This window comes from Microcebus murinus, chromosome 13, assembly GCF_040939455.1.
Source record: "Microcebus murinus isolate Inina chromosome 13, M.murinus_Inina_mat1.0, whole genome shotgun sequence".
NCBI classification, from domain to species: Eukaryota; Metazoa; Chordata; class Mammalia; order Primates; family Cheirogaleidae; genus Microcebus; species Microcebus murinus.
The window spans coordinates 21,355,045-21,383,018 of record NC_134116.1 but is presented as its reverse complement, the minus strand read 5'-3'; the positions used below and the strand labels follow the sequence as shown (position 1 = coordinate 21,383,018).

Genomic DNA, 27,974 nt, shown 5'->3' with positions numbered 1-27,974 from the left:
TGGAACAATATTACGGTTTTGAGCTTCATGTGTATTGCTCATGTGGTTTAATTGCTTTCCTTGCTGTTATTCCACTACCACATAGTTTGCTTTCTTTCTGCTGTTGATGTGCATCAGATTATTTCCAGTTTGGGATATTAGGAATTATGTTTCTAGGAACATCCTTGGAAACATCTCTTGGTGCACGTGGACACACTTGGAGTAGCATTAATGGATCACAGGGTCTATCTACAGTTTGAAAAAATGCTGTCAAATTGTTTTCCAAAGTAGGTTTTTCAATATACTTTTTTTAAATAGACACACTGCAGTAACAATTCCTATTGTTTAATTGGCACATGATTGATATTCTCAATCTTTAAACTTTTGTTATTTCTAGTGGGTAGTTAGTGGCATCTCATTGTGGCTTTAATTTGCATTTTTCCAGTAACTAACATCAGTGAACACCTTTTCAAATTATTGGCCATTGGACATTCTTTACTAAAGTACCTATTCAAGTCTCTTGTCCATTTATCTTAACTGGGCTTTCTGTGTGTTTCTTAACGAGTTTTAGGAGTTCTTTACATTCTATGGTGTTGGTTCTCAGACTTTAGCCTACATGAGAATCACCCTCAAGGGTTTTTACAACACAGATTACTGGTCCCCACCATTAGAGTTTCTGACTCAGTAGATCTGGGGTGAGGCACAAAAATCTGATGTCTAACAAGTTCCCAGTTTATGCTATGCTGCTGGTCCAGGGACCACACTTTGAGAACCAATATTCTATAGTGTTTTAAGTGTAGCAGCAATAGATGTTTCTTATTAGTTTTGGACAAAGACATCTTAAAAAACAAAGACACAACCAAAAACCACGACCATTTAATACTGTTCAAGCCTGAGGCATAAGCTAATACCCTCCCCCTTCCTGGACTTGCTTAAACAGTAACTGCTTCAATCTGACTGAAACACACTGAAATCTGCTTAGAATATTTGGTACACCCAATTAACCAAGACAACCAGTTAATAATGAAAGTTATGAGCTCCTAATTTTTTTTATCTCAGGAGAACTCATTGGCTTTCGTCACTCAGGATGAGCCTCTAAGAAGAAAAGTACAGATCTCTGAATGGAGATAAAAAATTGTCATTTATTTCAACTGAATTTTGCTTCATTAAAAAATTCTATAAATGTTAAAACAAATGAAATAGAAACACGTTTATATGACAGCTTTTATCCTCTAAAGATCAAATAAACATACACACATTTCAAATATATCTAATGTATGAACAAACCTCATATTTATCACTGTTGTCATTTCAGTTGCCTAAAATACTAACCATGACTTATTAACAAATATCTTATTGTGTGTGGTTTATTCAACTGAACGGTAACCATATTTCTAAATACAAAGAGTTGAATAGCTACTACACTCAATGTGTTTTGGTAGTTAGCTTGTATGTGCTTTTTAAGGGTTCGTTCCATAAAACATCTGCTTCTCAAAAGCCTACCACACATCACGGCACATATATGTGTCCACGTGTGCATGTATATGCGATTTGAGGGTGGTTACACCTTATTCTGAGAGGTCATTCGAATCCACCTTAAACCATGACAGTAAATAAAACCTTTAGTAAAGCGAACTTAATATACCACAGCCACCACCATCAAGAAAAAGTGAAGACTCATAGTTCAAAAAAGTACACCAGGTCCCAGGAAGTTTTGTGGTTTGTTGATTCACTAATCAGAAACTCTGAAGAAACTGCTATTAGTGGTCCTGAGTAAACTAACCTGGACAGGCTCATGAAAATGAACCTTCTGGATGCATCCCGAGAACATACTGCAAAATTACGGTCAATGCTTTTCTCAGTTTGTCTCACCAAGTTAGGAAAGCCCATAAAATTTAGCAAGGATGTCAATAAAGGCCAAACCGAAGGCTTACAGTTTATAGAGGGTTAACCTTCCGTAGCCCAGAACTCCAGTAAGAATAATTCCACATATTTCAGGAATTACAGTTAGAGGTTTGGCATTTGTGGAAAGTATCACCACGCTGAGTCCAAAACTGCAACACAGTTACCATGTCAGAATCTCAAAAATCTAAAAAATGAGGGATGGTCACACTTGTGTCCTTCAGTATCAAATTACCTCCCACTTTGAGACAGTATTATAATTCCTTCTTTCTTTTTTAGAACATATGATAAAATATTGTTCTTCTACACTTTAACCATATATATTTTTGGTACGAATGTGCGGGGGGGGGGAGAGATTTGCCCTACTATGATGTCACTTAACTAAAGTATATTTTTTGTTTTGCCTGTTGATTTTATCTGTACTATTTTATAATAACTAGAGGCCTTTGGGGGAAATAATGGATCCCACTTATGAAAAAGAAAATGGTGAGACAAAATGGCAACTTCACACAGTCTTCAAGTAAATAGAATCCCTGATACCACTGGAAATTAACATGTAATTTTGAGGGTAGTAACACACACACACACAAACCCAAACCTGTGCCAATTTTGTCCTATTCCTTAAAAAGGAGCTTTGGCTCTGGAGTTTCTTAAGGCACAAAACCCGGTAGACACCTTTTGTTGGTGGCCTGCACCTCTGATTTGGATTTTTAAAAAACCAACAACATTTAAATAAAAATAAACCATTTTGTTAGAGCTTGATGTCACTGGATGAAGTCAGCGGGAAAATCCAAATGAACTAACATCATATATGTACAAATATTTGTTGATCGAGTATAAAATTACAATGCAGTTTACGTAGTGCAAAAACTATTAGAAAATGCCTCCGGAATAGGCGTGATCTTGGTAGAATCACAGTGCCGTCTCAAAAATAGTGAAGGCTGAGGGCTGTCCATTGGAAGTGTTCATTACCACATGGTTGGTCTGGGCGATATCTGGATAATTCCTTCTGAAGTATACCTGTTCAAAAAAAAATAGGCAAGCATAAAAAGAACATGTTTAAAAGTATTAAAGTCTTCCTTCCTATAACAGTGTGCAGTTTTATGTCCACTTCTTCCTGTGAAGCACAATTAAAAAACGGGGATGTATATATTCTATGGAGGAATTAGCCCCCCTAAAACCCTCAGCCGCGCTGTGCTGAATGCCAAACAACCTGTAGAGCCACTTTAGTTTTGATCACTCTGATGCACGGATATGTTTTATCACTACATTAAATTGATAAGCAAAATCATTTTACTGATTCAAAACCTGGAGATGAATTAAAAACAGGGCGACAAAGAGGCTGGGGAAATCTAGTGTCTGCACGAGGGTTTCTCATTTTCACACACAAAATGAGCACAATAGATTGGGATGTTAATATCAAGTTGTAATCCCTATATTTTATAAACTCTGATTGACAAGCATTGAAACGCAGGCGTGTATATATGAAATATCCTGGCGTTTAATTTGTGCGGCAAAGCAGTTATAGGGCCTATAGAAATGTGGTCTGTGGATAGTGGCCCACGATAATGAAAAGAGAAGCAAAAGCTTTCACAATGACTCAACCAAGCAACTTCTCTAAAATGTAAGATGATACCAAATAATAGGACAGTTCTTTGCCAAGCCTTTGAGTTCCTGAATTCTACCAATTTCTAGCTGAACTGGAAGAGATACAGGTTTCCTGATAAATGTATAATCAGAACATAAAGGAAATGAAATGCTGTCAAGTTTCTCTGTTCCACAATCATCAGTTTTTAGTAGCTGTATCGTATCTTGGTTCCCTGACAGATGCGCATAACAAAATGAAATAATGTCAAGACTTGTGAGCTCTTATCTCAAAATGTGTTTGGGTGAAAAAGGACTTCAAATGTAATTTTTTTTTTTTCAAAGAAGAATGTGAAAAGTTTTGTTTGAGTCTTTAAAACAGAAAATGTACCATCTATCTGAGGCTGACACATGTCATCAGCTGGGCCTCTTAGTCATATGATTCTGGATCGATTTTATAAAACCTGGCTCCGAATATATTTGTGGGTACTGTCAAACAAAGTTATCATTTGGAGATAATGGGCTTCACGTACAAAGACGAGACACCTACCTACATATTAAGTGTGTTTCCTTTTTCTCTCATTGCTTGCATACTTGTTACTCCAAAAACATCATTACATGTAAAACACTATACATTAAAATGTCACTTAAGGAGCAAATAAATTGTCCAATAATGCTTGGATGAAATCTGAAGCTATTTCCATTATAATGCAAGTATGCAAAAATAAGACTTTTTGGGGGGAGTAATTTCATATAATCTCCCTCCCCCACTTTTTTAAGCTAGCCATATTTTATGTGGTTATAGATTTATGCACTCCAAAAAAAGCTATTTCTTAGTGAAACTAAAAACAGCCAAAAGGTCAAATGGACATATACATCACTTTCTACTGCTTTATAATCTTCCCAGAACAAGCCAGTTCTTTCCCCATAACCCTCTCAATGTAATTCTTTACAAAGAAAATGTTATTAGCAATTTTTTAAACAAAATGGTCTTAGTTTCATGGTCTGAAATACTTTGTTGAAAACAAGCTTCCTGTGTACATAATCTTTGATTTGACCTTTCTTTTTTTCATCTGTTATCATGTTCTATGATATACTATGGATAACACTACAGGTGAGATAAAGCATCTTTTTGAACAGCACAGATGATGAAGGGGGAATTGAAATCTTTTTTTATTTCAGCATCTTGCGGGGGTGCAAATGTTTACGTCACATATATTGCCTTTGCGCGCCCAAATCAGAGCTTCAGGCATGTCCATCCCCCAGAGGGAATTGAAATGACTAAGCGATCTTTAGCAGGGTCATAGGCTAAGCCTGGGATAGAGAGGTCCAGTCTCAGCTCTCTCCTGAGACTCATTGCTGATCCTAGAAAAATTACCACCTTCCATGCTGGCTGCCTCATCTGTAGGACGAAATAACAATGACTTGCCTCATAGCAACTAATTAATGGCTACAAACTGAAGGTTGAAAACATGCCGAGTTAAGTGTTGGGTGTGATTTAGAGAAGTGGCCCCTTAGTACATGGAAAGTAGCAGCATCACCTGGCTTGAAAGAGGAAAACAAAGCATCTAGCAGTCCCTTTTGTGGATCTTTTGATTTTATCTTTACAGAACCCCAAAGCTGTGGTTGAGACAACTTTCACTGAGTGAATACGGTTTCCTGGGAGGCAGAAAGGTACAGTTGAAAGTTTACAGAAGTTGGAGCATCACCACATGCTAACTGGGGGCTTTGGGAAGTTACCTACGCTCTTCTGCCTCTGTTTCTTCATGTGTCAAAAGAGAGAGTAATGCCAGATCAGAGGGCTATGAAGCTTAAAAGAGACAATGCCAAAAGAGTGCTGGGAACCTTGTCCCTCTCCCTCCTCTTGGGTTTGGATCACTATAGCTCCTCAAATGTAGGTTAAAGCTAAGTTCGGTTTTTAAACTCCTGGCTCATTAACAAAGCCACCATAATGACATTAGATCTCAGTAAAGGCAACAGAGCAATAAAAGCTCCCTTGCATGAACAAAGGAGAGCAACTGGGCTTTATTTACATTGTATTCATAAGACACCGTGCAATGTGTTGAATTTTGGCTCAAGACTCTGTCATTGTCATTCTTACTGACCTGTATGGCCCTCGTTCAATCACAGTAACTCTCAAGGCCTCAAATTCACCATCTTTAAAGCAGGTATAATTTTGGTGTCCATAATTGGTATGTATATTGTCATGGTTAAGGAGTAATGGAGAGTTAGAAAGGACTTTAACTTTTAAGATAATAATGAATTTTCTCTCTCCTTATCCTTTCAGAAATGACAATGATCACCAAAGATACTGAGAAATAAAAACATAAATCCAATCTTTGATAAAATCAGGAGTCATCTGAAGTTCTTTATTACTTATGATTCCCATAGGCATCCTCTCCCTGTCTTGTCCTGGCCCGATTTGGATCCAGTTGCAACTGGAGCAGACTTTGGCACACAGGAGAGCTCAGTTCTTCAATTAACAGAACTCAAAGGTGTGTCAATAAGGAATCACACAGAAACATATTTACCTGAAGAATGTACATTGGTGAGGCCCTAGGAGAAGAGAGATTCTGAAATGTAGCACTGTAACTGTCTGTCCATCTCTGTAGGCTCAGGAGGAAGAAAGGCTAAACAAACAGGCATTCTCAATTTCTTTCTCTCTCCCTCTCCCTGGGTCATAAGGTACTTCTGTATTAAGCAGGGAGAATTTTCTTTAGCCTGAAACAATGCCCTAGAAACAACCACCCTTCAGCCATCTGGTCAAGGAAAAACTCTTTTGTTCATGGGTGAGGAGTAGGAATAATAACTTTTAAAAAGTGGTATAGGATCTGTAAAATATATGAACAAAAAGTAAGGAAAGGAATAAGATAAACACATGACAGATACTGAGCAGATGAAAATTATATTAAAAAAAATACATTCAAAGGAAATGTAGCAGAACAATCAACCTATACATAACAGAGATAGAAGAATACAGAAAAAAAACATGGCAAATACAACAGAAGATGCTGAAATATGAGTTGACAGTGGCCAAAATAAAATAGAAGAGAAAAATGAAAATATCAAAAAAATATTCTACAGAAGGAAGCACAAAGATTAGCCACTGCTGAAAAAACAGCATGAGACCTGGGGAACAAGACTGGGCAAGCATGCAAGTAACTGTAAATTAATAAAGAACTAAAAAGAATTACAGAGAAAAATAGTTTTATAAAATAGACAAAGGACGTACAACATATAAATGATGTATATTTGTGAAGAGGTCAATGCAATCAAATAAAAAAAAAATGTCAAAGATAAAAATTACACAAACTTCCAGAGACAAAGGAAAACTTGAGCCTTAAGTCCAAGAGCACACAAGCATGTGTCCTAGGAAAAACTAATGACCTCTTGGAGAAAAAAGATCAATTTAAGTCTAATGTTGCCTTAGACTTCTCCATATGAATAGACAACACTAGAAGACTTCAGAGCAAAGATTACAACATACTAAAGTGAAAGACAGTATGATCCAAGAATTTATAACCAGCAAATTTAAATTACAGAGGCAGAAGACAAAGATTTCAGACATGCAATAATCCTTCTTCTAGCTCCAATGAACCCTCCTTTAAGATGATGTAGAGCACTGTTTTGCAAACTTTTTTTCAGTCACTCACGATAATAAATACATTTCACTTTACATTGAGACTCAGAACACATCTACTAGCTATATCTGTATCTATATTGAAAAGAGTATCATGAAATATTTACTATTACTATAAAAGATACATTGTTCTGCTCCCTCCATCCCATCCCATTCTTTCCTATTTCACTTCTTCTAACACACTGGTCATAATGGCCTAAATGGATTTCTCAGATTCACTGAAGTTTTAAAATTACTAGATGATAAACTTTAGCTAAGAGATGGAGAAGGTATCATTTAAAACATTCAAGTAGAAGTTTAAGAATAATTGAGGGTTGAAAGCAAACAGTAGGAGAAAAACTAAACTAAAATTTGGTGGCAGAATGGAGACAGAGAAGTTTACTTGTACTTGTCATTGTTTATAATGGGGAGTAAATACTAATAAAGAAACAGAGCATTCAGAAGAAACTAAAAGAACACATAAAAACCATAAGCAAAAACCAAAAAAATCACCAATTATAAATTAAAAGATAAGGAAAAAACCACAAAAAACTGAAAGCATCAAACATGACAGTACTAAGATAAAACATACCTATAATCACAATGAATGTAAATGGACTAAACTCACCTGTTTAAAAAGGGCTAAGATTACATCGCAGAGCAAAACCTAACTAGATGCCATATCCAGTGACAAAACTTTGGATATTCAAAGACAAGCAAAGACATGCTGGGCAAATGAAAACAAAGTGAAAGCAGGGAACTCAATGTTAGTTTTGAATTGGCTTGTACTCAGGGCCAAGAACATTAAGTCAATCAAGGAAAGGCACATTAAAATGGTAGAAAATATAATTCATAGTAGAAATCCAAGAAATGAAAATCACAGCATCAAAATTTACCAAAAGAAAATGTCAGAACTATAAAGAGAAAACACGTACAGTATGACACTAATTCACCTTTCTAGACCCAAGTCATGTCAAATAGACTAATATAAATAAGAAAAGACCTGAATAATGTAATTAATAAAGCAGACCTAACTAAAACTTAGCAGACCTAACTCTATGCCTTAAACAGACAACACTCCATATTTTTAATGCCCAAAGAACAATGATCAAAAATTGCTTATATACTAGGAAACAAAAAAGTATTAATAAATTCCAAATGGGTAGATACAGTACAGACAACATTGCAATGAGTAAAACCGATGACTAAAATAGAAAAGAAACCCTATCACAAAATGTTTTTAAAAAAACCTCTCTTTTAAATAATTTCTAATCCCAAAAGAAAAATCAAAACCAAAATTGCAGAATATGTACATATAAAATGAACTATGATGAAAGCCACTATATATCAGAACCTATCGGATATAGTTAAAGCAGTATTCAGAGGAAAATTTGCAGTTTTAAAAATATTTATATTAATAAGGAAGAATGAATACAAATGCACTTAAGAAGTAAGCAACAACTAAATAAGCCAAAAAAGGGAGGAATGAATAAAGACAAAAGCAGAAATTATCAACTGCAAAACAGAATATAAGAACTTGTAAATAAATCTGACAGCTCATTCTTTGGGGGAAAAACATAAAAACATAATAGCTAGCTAATTTAATTGAAAGGTAAAACTGGAATATAGAGATTGGAGGATGTATACATATTGGGTAGCCATTAAACAATGAGAAAACTATATATACTACTACCATCTGAAACATAATATTAAATGAAATAAAGTAAAAAAATAGATAAAATTTGTGCTTAAAAAACAGAAAGGCCATATAAGCACATGTTCTTGTTTAGGCACTGAATATGATCAACAAAACTGTAAAAGGTAGTGTCAGGGCTCCATCCTGGTGAAGGAACTGCACGATGGGAGATAGGAATGGAAAAGAGACTTTTTACTTATAAAAGTTAAAAAAAACACCAAAACCGTATAGTTTTTTTTTTTCATTTTGTAGCATCAGTATGCATCACCTATTAAGCTATTAAAAATAATTTTGGACTGGGTGCAGTGGCTCACATCTGTAATTCTAGCACTCTGGGAGGCCAAGGTGGGACGATTGCTTGAGCTCAGGAGTTTGAGACTCACCTGAGCAAGAACAAGACCCTATCTCTATTAAAAATAGAAAAAGTAGCCAGTGTGGTGGCATGTGCCTGTAGTCCCAGCTACTTGGGAGGCTGAGGCAGAAGGATTGATTGAGCCCAGGAGTTTGAGGTTGGTGTGAGCTAAGAAGATGCCACTGCACTTTAGTGTGGGTGACAGAGCAAGACCCTGTCTCAAACCCCCCCCTCCAATTTTTTTTTAAATTATTTAGAGTCTCTAAAGCTACTTAGAAGAACTTTGGATACTTCTTTTGTTATTATTGGGAGTAAGGGTCCACTCTATAGCCTTTTAAAAAATAATCACACTTTTATCATCAATAATTAGAATCTGCTCACATCTGCAGAACACTTTATAGTCTTGAAAGCACTTGGACATATACGACCTCATCTAAAACCTGTGGCTGTGAAGAAGCCGGGGCACTTCCACAGTCCCTGCACTACACACGAGGACCCAGAGCCTCAGAGACCCTGGGTGCCTTATACGAGGCTACTCTTGCACCTGCCCAAACAGGGCCAGCTTTCTAGAACCTCGGATGTCAGGATTTCATAACTTTCGAGTCACATCTGGCTATTTCACAGGTTGCTATGTTCTGTTATAATTAGGAACAAAGGAACGTTAAAAACCTCAATTAAGTCTGCTTTATCAGGGAAGGGCCTTTGTTATGGGCCCTTGTTATGGGCTGAATTGTGTGTCCTCCCCAAGTTCCAAAGTTGCAACCCTAAACCCCAGCTCCTCAGACTGTGACTGTATCTAGAGACAGGGTCTTTAAGGACGATTAAATTAAAATGAGGTCTTTAGAGTGGGCCCTAATCCAGTATGACTGGTGTCCTTAGAAGAAGAGGCAGTCAGGACATAGACACACATAGAGGAAGGACCATGTGAACACACAGCTGGAAGGTGGCCTTCTACAAGCCAAGGCAAGAGTCCCCAGAGACACTCAACCCTGCTCCTATCTTGATCTTGGACTTCTAGCCTCCAGAACTGTGGGAAAATAAACTTCTGCTGTTTAATAAGCCACCTACTCTGTGGGATTTTGTTAGGGCAGCCTGAGCAAACCAGCGTGCCCTTCCCTTCAGCTTTCCGTATCTGTAAAGTACTTTCTCATGAGTCATCTCGAAAGGTCAGTCAAGAGTGATTCAGCTTGCCTGCTCTGTTTTCGGAAAAGCAACTACGTGGTCAAGAATACGTGACTTGGAAGTACCTTTCCCCAGATGTTGAGTTTTCTTTTCAAACGAATGAATTCTAATCTGTTTGGAGTGAAAAGCTTGTTGATTTAGACTAATCCGCACGGTGTTACAGTTCTGAATGATGCATTGGTATCTGATGTTTGTACATTTAAAAGGTTGACAATCTGACAGCTTGTTCTCCTAAGAGGACCAAGTGTATGTAGAAATAATGTCAAGAAGATATTCAACTCGGACGAGAGTCAAGATATGTATTTCCTTAAGCCTTTCTGTAGAGGTGACCTGAGGCAGCGGTGAGGCAGGAATGAAATCCAAGAGGGATGTTCTGCTACTGTGTAAATTTGGGTGACTGGCCTCACCTTAGATAGCAAATGAAACAAGGAGCAGTGTTTTCAAACACAACACAGAACGCAGTGACCAGGACAACGCGCCGGCCTCACCCAGCCATCTGCCTTCTGTTCCCCACTGACCAGCTCTGTGACAACATTATGAGAACCCTTGACCCAATAGCCTCATCAATACAAATTTTAAAAAAGTTCTGTGAGAATGAAGTGGAATCATGCATACAAGAACTATGTAAAATAAGAACAACTACACAAATGTCAGTTATCATTAACATTATTGAATTAGATGAAAGATTATGAGACCAGGAATCACGTAGTATCTAATTCTATGACCTATGTGCTTTTCTGCATGTTATGGTACACCTGAAGCAAAACAACGGAAAGAGAAGGTTTGTAACACTGTCTCTGCTACAAATGAGCCTAACACTGGGCCACCAAACCTCGTGGGACCTTAGTTTCCTCATCTGTAAAACAAGGGTGTTGAGCCATAGTGTTTTACGTTAGCTGGAGCTATCTAAAAATTCAACGATCATCTTCTTACTCAATGCCTCGATAATACATAACATGGTTTCAAAATGGGGACTTTGGCATGTAGGTGGGGACCCATTACTTTGATGTGAAACGCCTGGGGTGTCAAAGAACAAAAAGTGTTTCCCAGGTTCCTGGCTGTTTTGTGACTAGATTATACAGGGAATGCCAAATGATTGATCAGGTTTTATGAGGGAAGCTTTGGGGAGATAATCTAGAAGATAAGAAAGTACTGTATAATTTCAGGCATGAAAAAAATGAATGTAGTGCTTCAAGTACAGCTTCTCTGCTCATTAATGCAGGATGGAATTCTCTTATGGGACGTTCAGAAAACAGATTCTGCTCTCCCTGAACCCAGGATTGAATCTGGACTCTGCCAATTACTCTGCTAGCTATGAGGTCCTGGGCAATTCCCTTCCTCTCTCTAAGCCTCAGCCTCTTAAACAGGCATAATGAGAAGAGAACCTTTATCACAGCACAGGGCATGGCGCATAAGTGTCAAAGTCTCATCATCATCATCATCATCATCCTTCTCATCATCGTCAATGACTCAACGTATAAATCTCTGCTCGTCTCTATTCTTTGGTTCATGTCATTGATGACTGGGGCATGTCTAACACGTCTGTTAGTACCTGGCATAAGCCTGTGCACACGCGGTTCTGAGGGTGCAAGTGGGAATCAAAGAAATATCCTACAGACGGAGGAAAGCACAGCTCCTCATTTCTAAGGAGGAATGGGATGAAACAGTGACAGAAGGGAAACCAGGCTGCATTTTAGATAATCTTTCATGCAGAAGGACTGTTAAATACTGAAATATTTCTTACTCTGTTATCTTTACTAGATATTTAAAAGATTACACAAAACCACCAATGTTCTTCTCCCCATGGTGTTGAAAATCTGGGAAACACACAGAAAGGAATGAAAAAGGAAACCACACCCATAATATACTGCCTAGAGATGAGCAGTTTTGATAGAGAGTGTCACACCAGGTACCCCTGGAAGTCCCATTCCACCCTAAGCCATGCATATCAAGTGGCAAGAACACCAGACTTTCCTTCCTTCCCCTCCATCCTTCCATCAGTACAACTCCTACCTCATAGAATCATAAGAAAGACATACAGGTGACCATGTGACATTGGCTAACACACTTAACCCAAACTGCAGTTATTGTACCTGTAGAATGAGACAGTCCTACATCACCGCTGTGAGAAAGACAGCACATAAACTCAATGTCTTTGATGTTGTGTAAACCTTCAAGCACTATTCAGACTATAGCTCTAAGGCATTACACATTCTTGATTTGTCCTGATAACAATTTCATCTTCTAGAAGGTAGAGGAAGCATAAGAGGGGTAGTTAGACCTCATTCTAAACAACAAAGAATTCAGGAAAAACCTAGGTAGAAAGTGACAGCCTCATATAAGGAGGTTTCTTTACAAATCATATAACAAAACTCAAAAGCAATCTACACGTTTCCCTGGTAGATCTTTCTAGAACAGATAAATATTCCACATTATTTTTCATAAACCCTCAAATTTCCTACGTGTACCTTTGACAGCATTTTCATCTCAAATGTGCTAAACTCTCATAAGAATGAAATGCAACAGGTCTGCAAAATACAGGTATGATGTGCCGTATGCCATTGTATACGAGAATCTGAACCCACAGAGTCTAAACGTGCAAACTCCTGTCTGCAGTCTCTCTCCCTCTTAGGCACACCTGCTTGCACATGTGCGCGTGCGCACACTCCACCCCCACCTGCTTCTGCAGACGCTTCGCAGACCTGACTTCAGCCCGGGACGTATTGTTAAGGCCCAGTTACCAAGCATTGGCTCTGAAGGCTTATAATTGAAAAGGGCGCACAGTGCTCGTTACCATACCCATGGTGCCAAATTGTGCGGAGTGAGTTGTTGAGACAAACTTTAATTACAACTCCTGGGAGCGCGCTCACCTGTTTTGCTGTTTCAGTGAGGGCCGTGGCTTCTGCCTTGCCCAGTTGTTGCACCATCTTGTAAAATAGGCTCTCTTTATTTTGCAGCAAAACATATGGCTCATCATATTCTTTCAGTCTTCCTGAATCCAAAACCTGTTAATCAGCAGAAAGAAACCCCATTGAAACACAATGTTTTGCAGTAACATATTATAACTCAGACAATATTTCGGAAAAGGCCAGGGGCAGGGAGAATACAGACAATCTATTTGGGTGGTAGGCCTGGATGGTGTTTAAACGGTTTGATTACCCTGTGTTCCAAAGCAAACAAAGGCCTAACCTGACCTTTTATTATTATAATGTTACAGGAAAGGAAGAAAATGAAAGTTTTAGACTATTATTATGGGCATTTGGCAGGCCTGCGGCATTTTATAATATGCCGAGGGCATTTTGGGTTATTATCATCAGTAGGTGCTTTTAACTCTCAGACTCTAAGCTTTGAGGGCTATTTATACATATATTCAGAGTCAAAAACGTCTTGATTTAAGAAAATCAAACTCCATTTATCTAAAAGGTAGGGTGACGTCATAAAAACCAGATGGCAAAGACCTGATGGCAAATTAATAGCCAAGCAGGTTCGATGTTGTCTGAGCGATATCTGGAAAAGAATTAAATGCTTCTGGAATTTCTGCAGGGTCCTAGAATATGTCAGCTGCTAAGAGGGGCTGAAGCCTCCACAGCGCGGTTAAGGTGCATCCCAAAGTAGGTGCTGGGTGTAGTTTATCATCCCAAGACTGAAAGGCTGGCCAAAAGAGCTGCCACCTAAGCAGCTTTAGCATGATTGCTCTCTGCACAGAAGAAATCTCTAGAAATCCAATTTTCCCTTTGGATAAGACTAAAGAAGCAATTAAGAAATTGAGCTCCAAATACCGGTGATCATGGGCCCACACGGCACACGGGGGCAGCCTAACCTGCTTTTGCAGAGGGTCTGAATACCTGTTTTCACAATCGCCTTTCCTTGCTTCTTTCTTTCTTTAGCTGCCTGCCTTGAGCCATTTTATTGCTCATTAATACGTCCACTGGAAATTGAAAGGGAGAGAAAGGGGCTCTTAACTCTGCATTTCGACTTATTAGTGGCTTTGGTTAATGGTTTCAGAGGGAAGAAAGAGTCTGAAACAATTGGCCCAAATGACGTACCTAGGAAAATAGTTCTGATGTTAAGTGGTACTTAGTTCTTCATTTAGGCTGTATTTAGAGTACATTTATCTTAAGAGACTATGCTGAAACCCTAAGCAGGACACAGGTTGTTTTTCTACATCTAGATATTGCAGTTAATTCTGCCCCATGGTATTTAATCAGACACATTTATTAAGTCTCATAAAGGGCATTTTCCTGTTAATCTTTTGTTTACCACTGTGAATCGCTGCTAAGGGAAGCTTTCTCAAAAGAGTTCAAGAATAATTGAATCTGTCACATCCACATAATAATTAAAATGTCCTATAATTTGGCATGCCAATTTAGGTGCCCCGAATGTGTAATTTTACTTAAGCATAGCATTATAAGGCATAACCACTCCTCCTGACGTTGGAGGGGAAAAAAATGCAATTTTAAAATACAGGTCTCTCTCATGCTAACAATTAAGTAAATAAGTGAATCAAATTTATAAAATGTGAACGTCTAGTCTGCAGAAGCAACAAGTAAACATTTAAAACCTCAGATACGGTAGAGAGTGAGTTCCTTGACTATAAAGATTTTACATAGCTTTGAATGGAGAAAAGTACTTCTAGTATTTTGTCCTTGTCCAACTTTCTATGAAATCTATTCATATTTGAGTGACCAGTAAATCTTTCTAATTTCCCTTATATTGTCTGAAAACACATGAATGCCACTGACCAGTTCTCAGAATTGACCAGAATCTAAAAGGGCAGAGCCAGAAAAAAAATTAATGCTTTCAAAAAGCAATAGCATTAACAATATAAACCATAGAAAGATCGTTTTGGTCAAAATATTTTAAGCCTTACACATATTAACAATTTAACGACTGCATTTTATTTTTTTAGGAAACTTGTCAATCTTAGGGGTGACAGAACTGTGATCATTTGTCTTAATGCTTGATAATTTATTAGACCTTACATTTTAACTTCTGTAAGGTAATATTTTTAAAATGTAAAATAAAACAGACCTCTTTAATTCTGTTTTAGTATGCATTAAAACAAAATACAGTATCTTAAAATGAACTGGAATATTATAGCCCCAAATGGATCCACAAGGTTTGAGAGGTAGTGCACGCCCAGGCACAGAAATACAACGTAACAAAGAATATGGCTACCATAAGAGCAACAGAATCACCCTGTAAATAACGTATCAGTTTTTGAACTTGAAAAGGAGAATTGAAAAATGGCTATGGGTTGAACATTCTCTGCTTTTACTGTGATCACCATTAACTCTCAAAGCAGAGTAGACAACAAGGCAGATCATTTCCTTCATCCCTTCCATCCATTCCTCTGATGTTAAGTGAGTACCTATAACCAAAGCACTGTTTTAGGAATGAGAGATTCAAAGACGAGCAAGAAACAGTCGGTCAAGATGCAGACAACAGCCAGAGATAAAGACTTAAGTGCAGACAAGTTAAACAAGTGGGCCCAGGCTGCATAAATCAGGAGGTAGCAGAGGTAGGATTTGAACCAAGGTCCGAACATGCCTTCCTCTCCAGCTTAGTCCCAGATATACACTATTAGTTTATTTATTATCAGAAGTAAAATAAGGGTGATGAGAATGTTAAACATGTACTTTTCTAAGATACCTTTTTATTTGGATAATATATTGACTCTGCATAATTTAAGAAAATATGCCTGTAAAAAATAAACATTCCCCTGTCCTTGTCCCACTGCAATTTTATTATACTCAGGACTCAGAATTATTTACTGTGTTCCTGGTATATACTCACAGAAAAAGAAAGCCAACTTGATTAAACTCTGAGGATTAATAAAGAACAAGTAACATGTGGCCAAAACACACTGGGTGGAAATTTAAGTGACTTTTCAAGAATTCCTGAATTTTCTCAGCACACATTTCTCGCACACTTGTTATTATACATTCATGCTATCATGCTAGACGCTGGGGAAGAGGCAAAGATAGCTAAGTCCCAGTCCCTGTCTTCTGGAAGCCTATACTCAAAGATGAGAGAGAAGAAAATATTCAAGGGACTCTAATCCAAGAAAAAAGGCAAAAGCAGCAGGAGTTTAGCAGCAGCAGAAGTCACCTCTGGCCAGAGGTTCTGAGCAGGAGCTTCTGGGAGGTGAGCAGCAAACAAGGAGGGCCTTGAGCAATGGACACGCTTGCACCTGTAGAAATTAGGGTGGAGGACAGTGGTCATCCCAGACTTGAGAATGACAGGGGACAAGATGACTGGTGGCAAGCCTGGCCCCTCCTCAAGGACAGGGTTACGTGGCTTCCCTTGTTCACTGGTGCATCTCTAGAGCCAGGGGCTGTACACGACAGGTTAGCAGGCACCCAGTGCATAGTGGCTAAAAGTTAAACGCAAAGGAAACTAAATCCAGGGTGTGACTGGGTGACTTTCCTAACTGGAGCAGTCAGGTAAGGCTACAGGGTGCGACCAGGAGACAAAGGGATCCGGCTGGCTTTGGGAAACAGATGGGCAGGGGAGCACAGGGATTATAGGATTAAGGTATAGGCTTGGAGGACGGACCACATGCCTCCAGGTAATGGCTATGGGCAAGAGAGGGAGGAAAAGTGAGGAAGAGAGAGAGCAGGCACGAGCGTCCAGGCTTGAGACACATTTTTATCAAATATTGGAAAAGAGAAAAGAAGAGGAGGAATGGTCAGGTGCTATCAGACACAATTGAGGATGCTCGTGGAAAAAAATGCCAGGAGTAGAATTTTACCTATTTCTACAGGCTGAACTTCCGTTATCCAAAAAGCTTGAGAGGTTTCAGATTTTGGAATATCTGCATTATATATACTTACCAATCCATTATCCTTAATTAAAAAATCTGAAATGCTCCAATGAGCATCTCTTGTGAGTGTCATTGTCAAAGCTAAAAACGTTTTAGATTTTGGAGCACTACAGATTTCAGATTAGGGATATGCAACTTATATTTACTGATTTGATCAGAGATCCCAGATCTTTTAGGACAACTAAAAAGATAAAGTAGGCCGGGCGCGGTGGCTCACACCTGTAATCCTAGCACTCTGGGAGGTCAAGGCAGGCGGATTGCTCGAGGTCAGGAGTTCGAAACCAGCCTGAGCAAGAGCGAGACCCAGTCTCTACTATAAATAGAAAGAAATTAATTGGCCAACCAATATATAAGGAAAAAAATTAGCTGGGCATGGTGGCGCATGCCTGTAGTACTAGCCACTTGGGAGGCTGAGGCAACAGGATTGCTTGAACCCAGGAGTTTGAGGTTGCTGTGAGCTAGGCTGATGGCACGGTACTCACTCTAGCCTGGGCTAGTTCGTGCCTTCTACTTTCATATTAGTTATTTTTCCTCCTGAACATTTCAATTAAATCTCTCAGCACATTTTTGAAGTAGAATTTTCTGTTCTTTCTGAATTGTTCTAATTGTGGCCAGTGTAGGTTTATTAAGGAAGAGTTCCACGAAGGTGAAAACAAGAATTTAAATAAAAGTCAAGTGAGTTTTTATGGGTGCTTTTCCAGCTGGGTATGTTATAACAGTTTCTAGTTTTGTTCTCTCTGGGGAAACTACTACAAAGCGATTGGAGTTTAGAAAGAAAGGCAAAGATTCTAAACCCATGAGACTGCTTATAAAGAGAAGAGCTACAATCCATGATTCTCAGCCTTGGTTTGGGTTCTCCAGAATTCATTCCCAAAGAATTCAGAAATGCAGATTCTCTTAATTGTCATTTGCCCATGCTACTAGGGAGAATCCGGAGTGTTGTAATGACCAGCGTGTGCAGGGATTGGAGGAAAAGGCTACACTACTGGCCAAAAGTGACAAGTAACCAGCTAAGCCTAAAAACCACAGGGAAGAAGACACAATCTGTAATGTGGATATATTGGTGAGTATTAAGAGAAAGAGGATTTCTAATTTATCTCTCTTGCTCTACTGTTTTGTGGGAATTGGGCAAATGAGGAAGATTACATTAGCTGTCATTATGACTACACCATGTTTAATACAGTTAAAATTGAGAAAACATCTTTATAAAACTGAATTCTAAGCCTACGACATTAATGGCACTTAATGAACCAAAACTGGGTAAATCCCTTTGGAGAGCCAATGTATAAACAAAGCTGTTAATTAGGTCACAGTTGTTTCTCAACAAGCCTTTTGTTTGACTTCCAGTAAACAAAACCATATCCATCCCGTCTTTGTGGAGAAGTATTCACCAGTGCAACAAAATGTAATTATTACACCTTAAGCGCTCCCAATTACACGACTTTCTGATGACAGCACTGGCGGTTATACCCATCATTAGCACCTGTCACTTCCCCTGCCACTCCCCGAGCCTGGCCGCTGCCCTCCGGAGCATTAGGCTTGGCAGCTGATTCACTTGTCTTTATGTCCTCAAAGCTTTCAGAATACCAGAACAGAAAATCCCTGGTTTTCTGGAAAGGAAGTAGGTATTCCTACAGCAAGCGAGAAAGGAATATTGCTTCAAAAATCAAAGGTTTAAGAAAGAACATTATGCATGGTGTTTTGCTGAATTGAAAGCCAGCTGATTATCAGAAGCTCTAGAATACAACAGAAATGTCAACCAGAGTGGAAGAGAGCACAGAGGCCAACTGCCTATCTCCGAAGCTATGAAACGCATGAGGTTGAATCCTTCCATTCCCTATCAAGAGAAATTAGAAACTGTCATCAAAAGGAATTCAGAGCTCATAATAAGATTCATTATTTCATATATATATATAGACACACACACATATATATATATATATGTGTGTGTGTCTATATATATATATAAAAATCAAAACAAGTCAGCAAGAAAACCCAGCTCAAGTGGCCAAGTTTACATCTTCTGGTAGGACTTCCTTGTGACATGCCTGAGTTGATGACCTTGTAGCCAGGGACCCCTAAATTGAAGATCTCTCAAAACTGGAGTTGGGAGAAGGGAGGGACAGTTGTATGGTGAAATGCAAGGCCATCTCAGCAGTCACGTGCTCCAAGAGAACTCTTACCTCTTCCTTGTCCAAATCGACCTCTCCCTTGGTTTTCCCCATTCATCCCCATGCTCAGGCCCCAACTCTAGAAACTGGCACGGACTCCTCTCTCCTCTGTCATATTCCACATACAATCCATCAGACAGTCCAGCGGCTCTATTTTACTAGTCACCATCTCCACTGTGTGCACCTAGTCTAAGCCACCAACATGTAGCGGGGAGAGAAGGCACACAAGCAAGAGCGTGAACGCCGTGGTTGAAGACCTCAAGGATGAGGTCTGTGGCTTTTGCTATAAAGGAAAGGGGGAGAGCAGAGTGGAACAAGGATAGAAAGACAGGGAAGGGATCACTGTAAATTGCTTTGTAAAGTTATGCTAAGAGTTTAGATAAAGACACTAATAAAGAGAGAAAAAAATGGAAGTTTTCAAGATCTACCTGGAAGTATTATATGCAAAGCATCCAGCCAATAGACACATTTCAATAACGGCAACAATGCTGATGGGTCAAGGGGATGCTCGTGAACAAACTAGAGGTTCATGTCTGTGGGTCAAATACTGATTGATCAGTTTTAGGAGCAACAAGCTGCCAAACCTGCCAAATTCTGTCCTTCTATGCTGTCTTCCTAACCAATCATACATTCCAAAAGTTGACAGTGTTTCCAAGCATTTGATAATAAAAGGAAGTCACTATCATCAATGTTGTAATACCAAAACCCAAGAAGTCTATAGGTGCATTTAGGAGCAAAGAATTTGTTTCGAACAAGCTGCCAGATCAGCTGGGGATCAAACCATCCTTGTGCTGATGCAGCCAAAGCTTGGCAAAGTGCTTCAAGCAAGGAAATTTTAGGGCACCATTCACTTACTGTGAAAGCAGAATGCCTTGGGGACAGTCTGCAAGATGCAATTCTGACAGACAAAAACAAAACATGATGGGTAAAAAGTAGAAATCAAAGCACAGGAGACTTTTCTGGGTGGCCTTGGACTCACCCAATTCTTGCTTATAGTTCTCCAAAATAATTGTAGACGGTGCTGGAATGCAATTTCCTGAGGCAGGGAGGAACTGCCTGACATAGCTGGGCCTTGTTCCCCTCTCTCCTGGAAGCAGGATGACCCTCTAAGCTTTGCCTAGTGAGTCATGTTGCTCCTAAGGTATACAACACAGGCAGGCTGCCTTGTGAGGTCCCTCCACTATGGTGAGAGTGGGGCACTTACAGTTAGTCTCTCTCTGCCCTGGGCAGCTTCCTTGAGCCCCAGGGGACCAGCTCACAAAGGATCCTAAACTCCTTTTGTCCCTTGCTGCATATCTACACATATAAAAACCACTTCATGTAACTTATTGCAAGTGGGTGTGTTCTGTCTCACCAGGCTCAGGCATTGCTGACACTGCAGCCCAGGATGTGGTGGGTGGAAACGCCTGGCTCCTATTCCTGGGGATTGGCATGATGATGACCCCTGCTACCCTCCACACAGTGACAGCCCTCCCTCAGCATCCACAAGATGGACGAAAATCAGCCCCGTGCCGCAGGCTTGGGTCAGTGTGAAAATAACTCACGTTCCTTTAAATTTATTTGTAGCCAAAGGTTTTTCCTTTGAGAGGTGTTTCCCTCATCATGTCATAAAGCCACATCCTAAGATATATTGAACCTGAGCAAGCAACAAGAGGAAAGGAGAAGGGAGGGTGGGAGGAGACAATGAGAAGGAGGAGGAAGAAAGGAAAAAAAGAGGAAAGAAATATTTGAAAATATTATAAATCTAAGATACAACTCGTGCTACAGAGTCAGTCCCTTAATCCAAAATTAAGCCTTTCATTTAAACTGCCAGGAGGTTGTTAGATAAGGCTGCAGAATTTCTCAGCTGTTGGGATGTTCTTGGATGTTCCCAAGAAAGAAAGAAAGAAAAAGAAGAGGGGAAGGGAGGACGAAAATAAAGAAGGAAAGACTGAATTACCAAGGCAGAAAGAACTAATCAAACCTAGAAGGAAGGTGCTGCACAAATATTCTTACACTGAAACTTGCAGCCTTATCATGGGTACAGCTACCAGATCCCCCTTCCACACCCTGCAGTGCTGGGGTAATCTCAGGGTCTGCATGGCCGGTTGGCCCTGTTAGGTTCTGCCTAAGCAGGGAGCACTCGTAAGGGACTGACTGCAGGACACGGGCAAATGCCCTTCCTAGTTTCTCCTAGTCCAGCATCACCCCGGCGTCCAGACTCCAACTTCCATTCTCACGTCTGGAACCAGCCTCATCTCTCGCTACTTCACAGATACGACTGCAGCTGGGCAGCGGCCTCTCGTTGGAAGTCTAGGCCCCAACTCTCGGCAGCCTCTGCTTCGAGTTCTTAGGTCTGGAGATCTGTCCCAGCTGCTTCCTGAAATTGTTACCTTGGTGCTTCCCTTCACTCTCCCGGCCCTCCAAGTCTTATGTAATAAACTTCCCATGTTCAATCCTTTCTGTTGGAATCATCTCTTCTTGTGAATAGGTCCCTTCTGAAAATAACTTGTTAAGGACATTCTCAAAAATTCCCCTTGGAAAGCACATCTTCTGAACAGCCCAACAGCTGAGAAATTCTGCAACCTTACCCAACAACCTCCTGGCGGTTTAAATGAAAGGCTTAACTTTGGATTAAGGGACTCCAATGCGCAGAAACAACTGTGACTGGCTCTGTAGAATGACGCTTAGCATCACGAGTTGTATCTGAGATCTGGAATATGTTCAAATATTTGGAATACTGGCCATGTAAAGAAAATGACAATTAAAAACAAACCTTTAATATTAAAAATATGAAAAGAGATATGCCAGGTATATTATTTAATAACAGCAGTGAATGTATAGTTAAGTTATTGATGAGAATGAGAGGAAAAATTAATGGAAAATAACTTATTGGGGGTTTCTATCAAGTTTTACAAGAATAAGTTGAAAAACTGAACATAAATGGAAGCAACTGGAATTGCACAGGTACAGGACTCACCATTATCTTGTCACTGTCAATAATGGTGTTCAGTCTGTGCGCGATGGTTAGCACGGTGCAATGGGCAAACTTCTCCCGGATTTTTTTTTGTATTAATTCATCAGTTCTACAATCAGAGAAGCTTAATTCAGTAAAGATGGCAAAAGTAGACTTAAAAGATCTACCACACAATGGGGATCTTTAAAAAAAATCATAAACAGATTATATATTTTAATAATCTTTTAAAAATTAACATTTTAAAACATAACCTTATTCTTAAAAAACTAAACACAAAAAGTCTACTATGAAACTATTTTTTTTTAAATAAAGCAATGGAAACTATCTTTCCTCCAAATTGCTTAGACTATTAGGAATAGAATTTAGGAATCTAGCTCTCTAAGGATGCTTAATAATGTCACTGACATTGTAAAACTTTTTGGTTTCTGTCTCTGGTTATAAGAAGTAATATCATCAAGGTATCTTTGGGGAAAACAGAACACTTAGAAACATTTCTCAGCATCCTTAAATGTTTCTCACTGACCACATTTAAAATTTGGATCCAGTGTTACACGGACATCAGCTCCGTACCTTGGATCCACATTGGCTGTTGCTTCATCAATAATCAATATCCGATTTTTCCTGAGAATTGCCCTGGCAAGGCACACCAGTTGTCTCTGTCCAACACTGAAATTGGATCCCGATTCTGCTAATTCAGTATCCATTTTACCAGGAAGATCTTCAATGGCTTCTTTAAGCTGTACCTGTAGATACAGAAAGAAGAATGATATTTTCTTAAACTACTACTAGACATGCCGTTTAGACCTTAGAATGTCTACTACTACTAGTAGACATGCCGTTTAGACCTTAGAATTTTCAAGTCCTTTCTCTCAGAAGATGTATCTTACTTGTGCAACCACTTGTGGTCCATTATTTCTAGATAATGTTCAATGAGAAAAATGGCAGAGCCAACTCAGAATAAAAAAAATATTCTAACCGAGAACAAAACCAAGATTCTGCTTTGTCACCATCAATAAGCACTGTCTGCCCATGCTGGGTCATGTGTTAACACTGTCTGTGCCAATTTAATTAAGAAATACACAGTACGCACAATACACTGTAGATAAAATTAGCCTGTAGGTAAAATATGAAAATATAAAATATGTTCCTTCTTAACTATTAGCTAAAAGACTAATTATGGGAATTTATAGGGACAGAAGCAGAGTGGCAGCTGCCCAGAGGCTAGAGGATTAACTGTACATGGACACCAAGACATTTCTTGGGCTGATAGAAATGTTCTGACACTGAAATGCTGGGATGATTGTACAACTCTACAAACTGACCAAAATCACTGAATCACTGAAAATAAGGAGATTATATTCTGGTATGTAAATTATACCTCAATACAGTTAGCGAAAAAAATCATCTCTATGTGCAACATTGGAACTCCTGACACATGGCATCTACCAAGAACCCCTCTTAGTGAGTTAAGAAGACTCTCGAAAAATAAAGCTCTTGGCCAGGCATGGTGGCTCACTCCTGTAAGCCTAGCACTCTGGGAGGCCAAGGCAGGAGGATCGCTTGATGTCAAGAGTTCAAGACCAGCCTGAGCATGAGTGAGACCCTGTCTCTACTAAAGATAGAAACAATTAGCCAGGCCCGGCACGGTGGCTCACGCCTATAATCCTAGCACTCTGGGAGGCCGAGGCGGGTGGATTGCTCTAGGTCAGGAGTTCGAAACCAGCCTGAGTAAGAGCGGGACCCCCGTCTCTACTATAAATAAAAAAGAAATTAATTGGCCAACTAATATATATGGAAAAAAATCAGCCGGGCATGGTGGCGCATGCCTGTAGTCTCAGCCACTCGGGAGGCTGAGGCAGCAGGATTGCTTGAGCCCAGGAGTTTGAGGTTGCTGTGAGCTAGGCTGATGGCACGGTACTCACTCTAGCCTGGGCAACAAAGCGAGACCCTGTCTCAAAAAAACAAACAAACAAAAAAAAAACCAAACAAACAATTAGCCAGGCGTGGTGGCACATGCCTATAAAACCCAGCTACTCAGGAGGCTGAGGAAGAAGAACTGGCTGAGTCCAGGAGTTTGAGGTTGATGTGAGCTAGGCTGATGCCACAGCACTCTATCCCAGGTGACAGAGTGGGACTCTGTCTCAAAAAAATAAATATAAAATAAAATAAAATAAAATAAAATAAAGTTCTTTCTCCTAATGTAGCTTCTGTAGAAAAAGTATCTTTACGGTTGAGTCAAATTTTCCAAAGTATATTTTGCATAGGAATTAGTACACTAAAGGGAAAGTTAAAAGAGAATATTACTGCAGGAAGTGTGGTTCTCTAAGGATATACTCTTATAGGCACTTTACCATTTTGGAAAGTTTTTATCAAATGTAAAAATTAAAAAAGTAAAATCTCAATTAACAGGAAAATGTACCCAATGGTGTTAAGAAATCTAGAGCCTATTTGGTGAAGGTTCTTTCCAAATTTAATCCCATAGTGCTAAGGCAGTAAAATGCATTACTTCAATCTTACACGTTTTACAGTGAATGAAAACTCATGAAAAACAGGACACAATGTAACATCTCCTTGCCCCAAGACTATGGGGATAGTGTTTATATTAATTATCATAATATTGTAGTTACAAGATCTGAGATTACATTGGATGGAGATTCACCTCAATGAATATTTGTTTTGGAGAAATTTTATAGGATAAGAGTCAAACACAGGCTATATTTGAGAGCTGTAGAAGAACAAAGAGTCAAGACACCTCAAATGAAGAGATCAGCAGATTGATGAGCAATAGCTGCGAAGCAGGTACACAGAATTACAATGTCAAACAACAAAACACTAAGGGTAAACAGGAAACATTGTCATGGCACCCTAAATATTTAAGTATTTCTACGAATGTGAGCTTGAGTTGCACTCATGATGGAAGTCCAAACAGGAATTCTGAGTTAGAATTAAATAAGGTATTGGTATTTAGCATAAGCATGCAAGGTAGGATGTTATACAAAATCTCAAGTGTAAGCTTTGGATTATGGTGTAAGACTCTGTACCAAAAATTATAGAAAATAGGATATCAGCTTAGTTAAGCCCTCTCTAATTATCAATACAAGGAAGAGAACATAAAAGTACTCTTTTAAGGACACATATTCATGGATCTATACCCCAGATGACTGAAATTTGTCAAAAAGCTAAGTGTGGCGAGGTGTTTATCAGCTTTTCCTTCTGAATTGACTTTGAAAATATACCTGGTAGGTACACACAAATGGGTCTTTCTTAAGACTGATATAGCCAGACTTTGGAGAAATAATTTCACACTTGGCCCCTGACTAAGGTAGCATCTCATCACTTAATCTGGTTTTTATTCTCCTTCAGGTTGTAGATATCTACCTGAGGAATAAGGGTTGTGAGATGAAGAACAAACAATAAGACATTTTACAGAAAACAGTGACTTCTGAGACTCTATCTTCATTTATGAATCAGGACAGTTATGAGAATGATACAAATGTGAAGGCCCTCTATAATGTTATCATGCCTTTACGTATTAGAACCAAGAAAAAGATAATGAAGGCAGTAGAACGCAGGGACTAAGAGTGACAACTAGGGAAATTTGAAACTATATTAGATAACGAAATTACAGGTCAAATGCTATAGCTCAAGCCTGTAATCCCAGCATTTAAGGAGGCCTAAGCAGGAGGATCACTTGAGGCCAGGAGTTTGAGATCGGCCTGGGCAACACAGTGAGACCACATCACTATGAAAAAGTTTAAAAATTAGCTAAGTGTGATGGTGTACCCCTGCAGTCCCAGCTTCTTAGGAGACTAAAATGGGAGGATCACATGAACCCTGGAGTTTGAGGCTGCAGTGAGCTATGATAGTGCCTGGGTGACAAAGTGAGACCCTGTCTTTAAAAATAAAGAATATTTAAAAAAAAATTTTTTTTAAACCCACAGAAAACAGTATTACATTACTTTTAAATTTCTGGAGTGAGATAACTACATTATATTATGTAGGAGAACGTGCTTGTTCTTGTGTGGTACATACTTACATATTTAAGGTTGAGTTTCAACTTAATGAAAATGTCTGCAACTTACTTTCAACTGATTCAGCAAAATATATAAGAGAGGAAGCAAATGTGGTAAAATACTGTATTAACATCTGGTGAATCCAAGTGAAGGGTATTTGTGTATTCAAAATACTATTCCTTTGACTTTTCTGTGATATGAAGATTTTAAAATAAAAAATTGGGGGCTTGAAGTTAGACAGGCTGAGCTTGAGTCCTGCCTGGCTCTGTCAACTGGGGCAAGTTCCTGAACTTTCTCTATCTCAGGTTCCTAACTTGCAAATAAGGTCATAATATTATTACAATAAAGATGTCTATTTTGTAACACTGTTGCAATATAAAATGAGCCAGTTTATATAGTGCTTAGAACAGTGCTAGACACAAAATAAGAGATCAGTAGACACTCCCTTTATTAATGACACCATCAGCAAGCTCTCTTTATGCACTGCTCTATTGCACTGTTCATTGCATCTATTAGTACCTAACATTTTATCAAATACCCATTTCCTTATTTTCTGTCTTCTTTTAAGAATTTATGCTCCAAGAGGGCAGGGACTTTATGTCTCTTGATGATTGCTATACCTTCAGAATCTACAATGCCTAGGTAAAATGCTCCCAATCTTTGTTAAATGTATCCATGAAGTCACAGTACATCTCATTTTGTGACATGTCTTTTCTTACAAATTAAAAACTAAATCCATACAGATACAGAATTTACATAAAATATCACTTTATTATTAAATGTTATTGTAAAAGAAATATATTCCTTATAGAAATTAATTGGTCCCAAGATATAATATCACACCTCGACATATAGAAAGCTTTAAGTTTTCTACATTTTGAAAAAGTGAGAATTTTAGACAAACTGATTAAATAATACTGTTTGAAACCATACATCTCAGTATAGAGTACTTCAGGTTATTTTTAAGCTTAGAAAAATAGTAAACTATAGAAAAACTGAACTTAAAAGACATTCCACTTCTATCAACATAGATGCGTTCAAAGTAACCTACTATGTGCACTGTTATCTACTAGGTGCCCACACCCCTCACAGGAGATGCACATGGATGTCAAAGTCTATGTCCATGTTTTTCTGGAACTTTCTGACTTTTCAAAAAGAAAGGGTGACAGGAGAGAGTGAAATGAGATTAAAGGAAAATCAGCAGATGGGGACAAGCTTTTACTAGAGCAAAGCCAAGGGTCAGTGCAGGAAAGCAGGAACCCATTCCCCGGGATACATGGCCTGGGGGAAATGGAAGTGCCGAGGTGGAACAAACGAGGCCTGGAGGATGTGTACACTGCTGATGTTCAGATTTCTGCATCATGGTTACCTTAATACAAGACTCACTTGTATTCTAATAGAGATGCTATCAATGTTCAACATAATTGGATGGATTTCTTCACTGCTTTGACACGACATACCCTATTCTTAACTGCATCTCCCAGTATTAAAGATTTTTTTTTTTAACAGAAATAACATGCTGGTGATTCACTTTCTGAGTTTTATCTACTGTGATCTTTTGATCTTTTTCTGATAAACTGCTTCAGTCTTTAGTCACTGCTTACGTTTATAGAGCTGCCATTACTTTTTAGTAACTGGCACTAATTCTATGAATAGTAAACTTTCTTCAGCTCACGGTTGACTATTTTAAGGTA

The 27,974-nt window shown here is 38.9% G+C and overlaps 1 protein-coding gene across 2 annotated transcripts in view; it reads right to left on the bottom strand.

Moving 5' to 3' along the window:
• Positions 1-1,101: 1,101 nt before the first annotated feature.
• The window catches only part of ABCC4 (ATP binding cassette subfamily C member 4 (PEL blood group)), a 248,599-nt gene continuing 221,726 nt past the window's right edge, over positions 1,102-27,974 (bottom strand). For both annotated transcript variants that reach the window (XM_012769743.3, XM_012769744.3), the window contains 4 exons: positions 22,838-23,010; positions 22,271-22,376; positions 13,185-13,319; positions 1,102-2,901 (listed from right to left, as the gene is read on the bottom strand). In XM_012769743.3, coding sequence (XP_012625197.2) covers positions 2,794-2,901; positions 13,185-13,319; positions 22,271-22,376; positions 22,838-23,010 — 522 coding nt within the window. In that variant the 3' untranslated portion in view covers positions 1,102-2,793. The remainder of the gene's footprint in view (positions 2,902-13,184; positions 13,320-22,270; positions 22,377-22,837; positions 23,011-27,974) is intronic.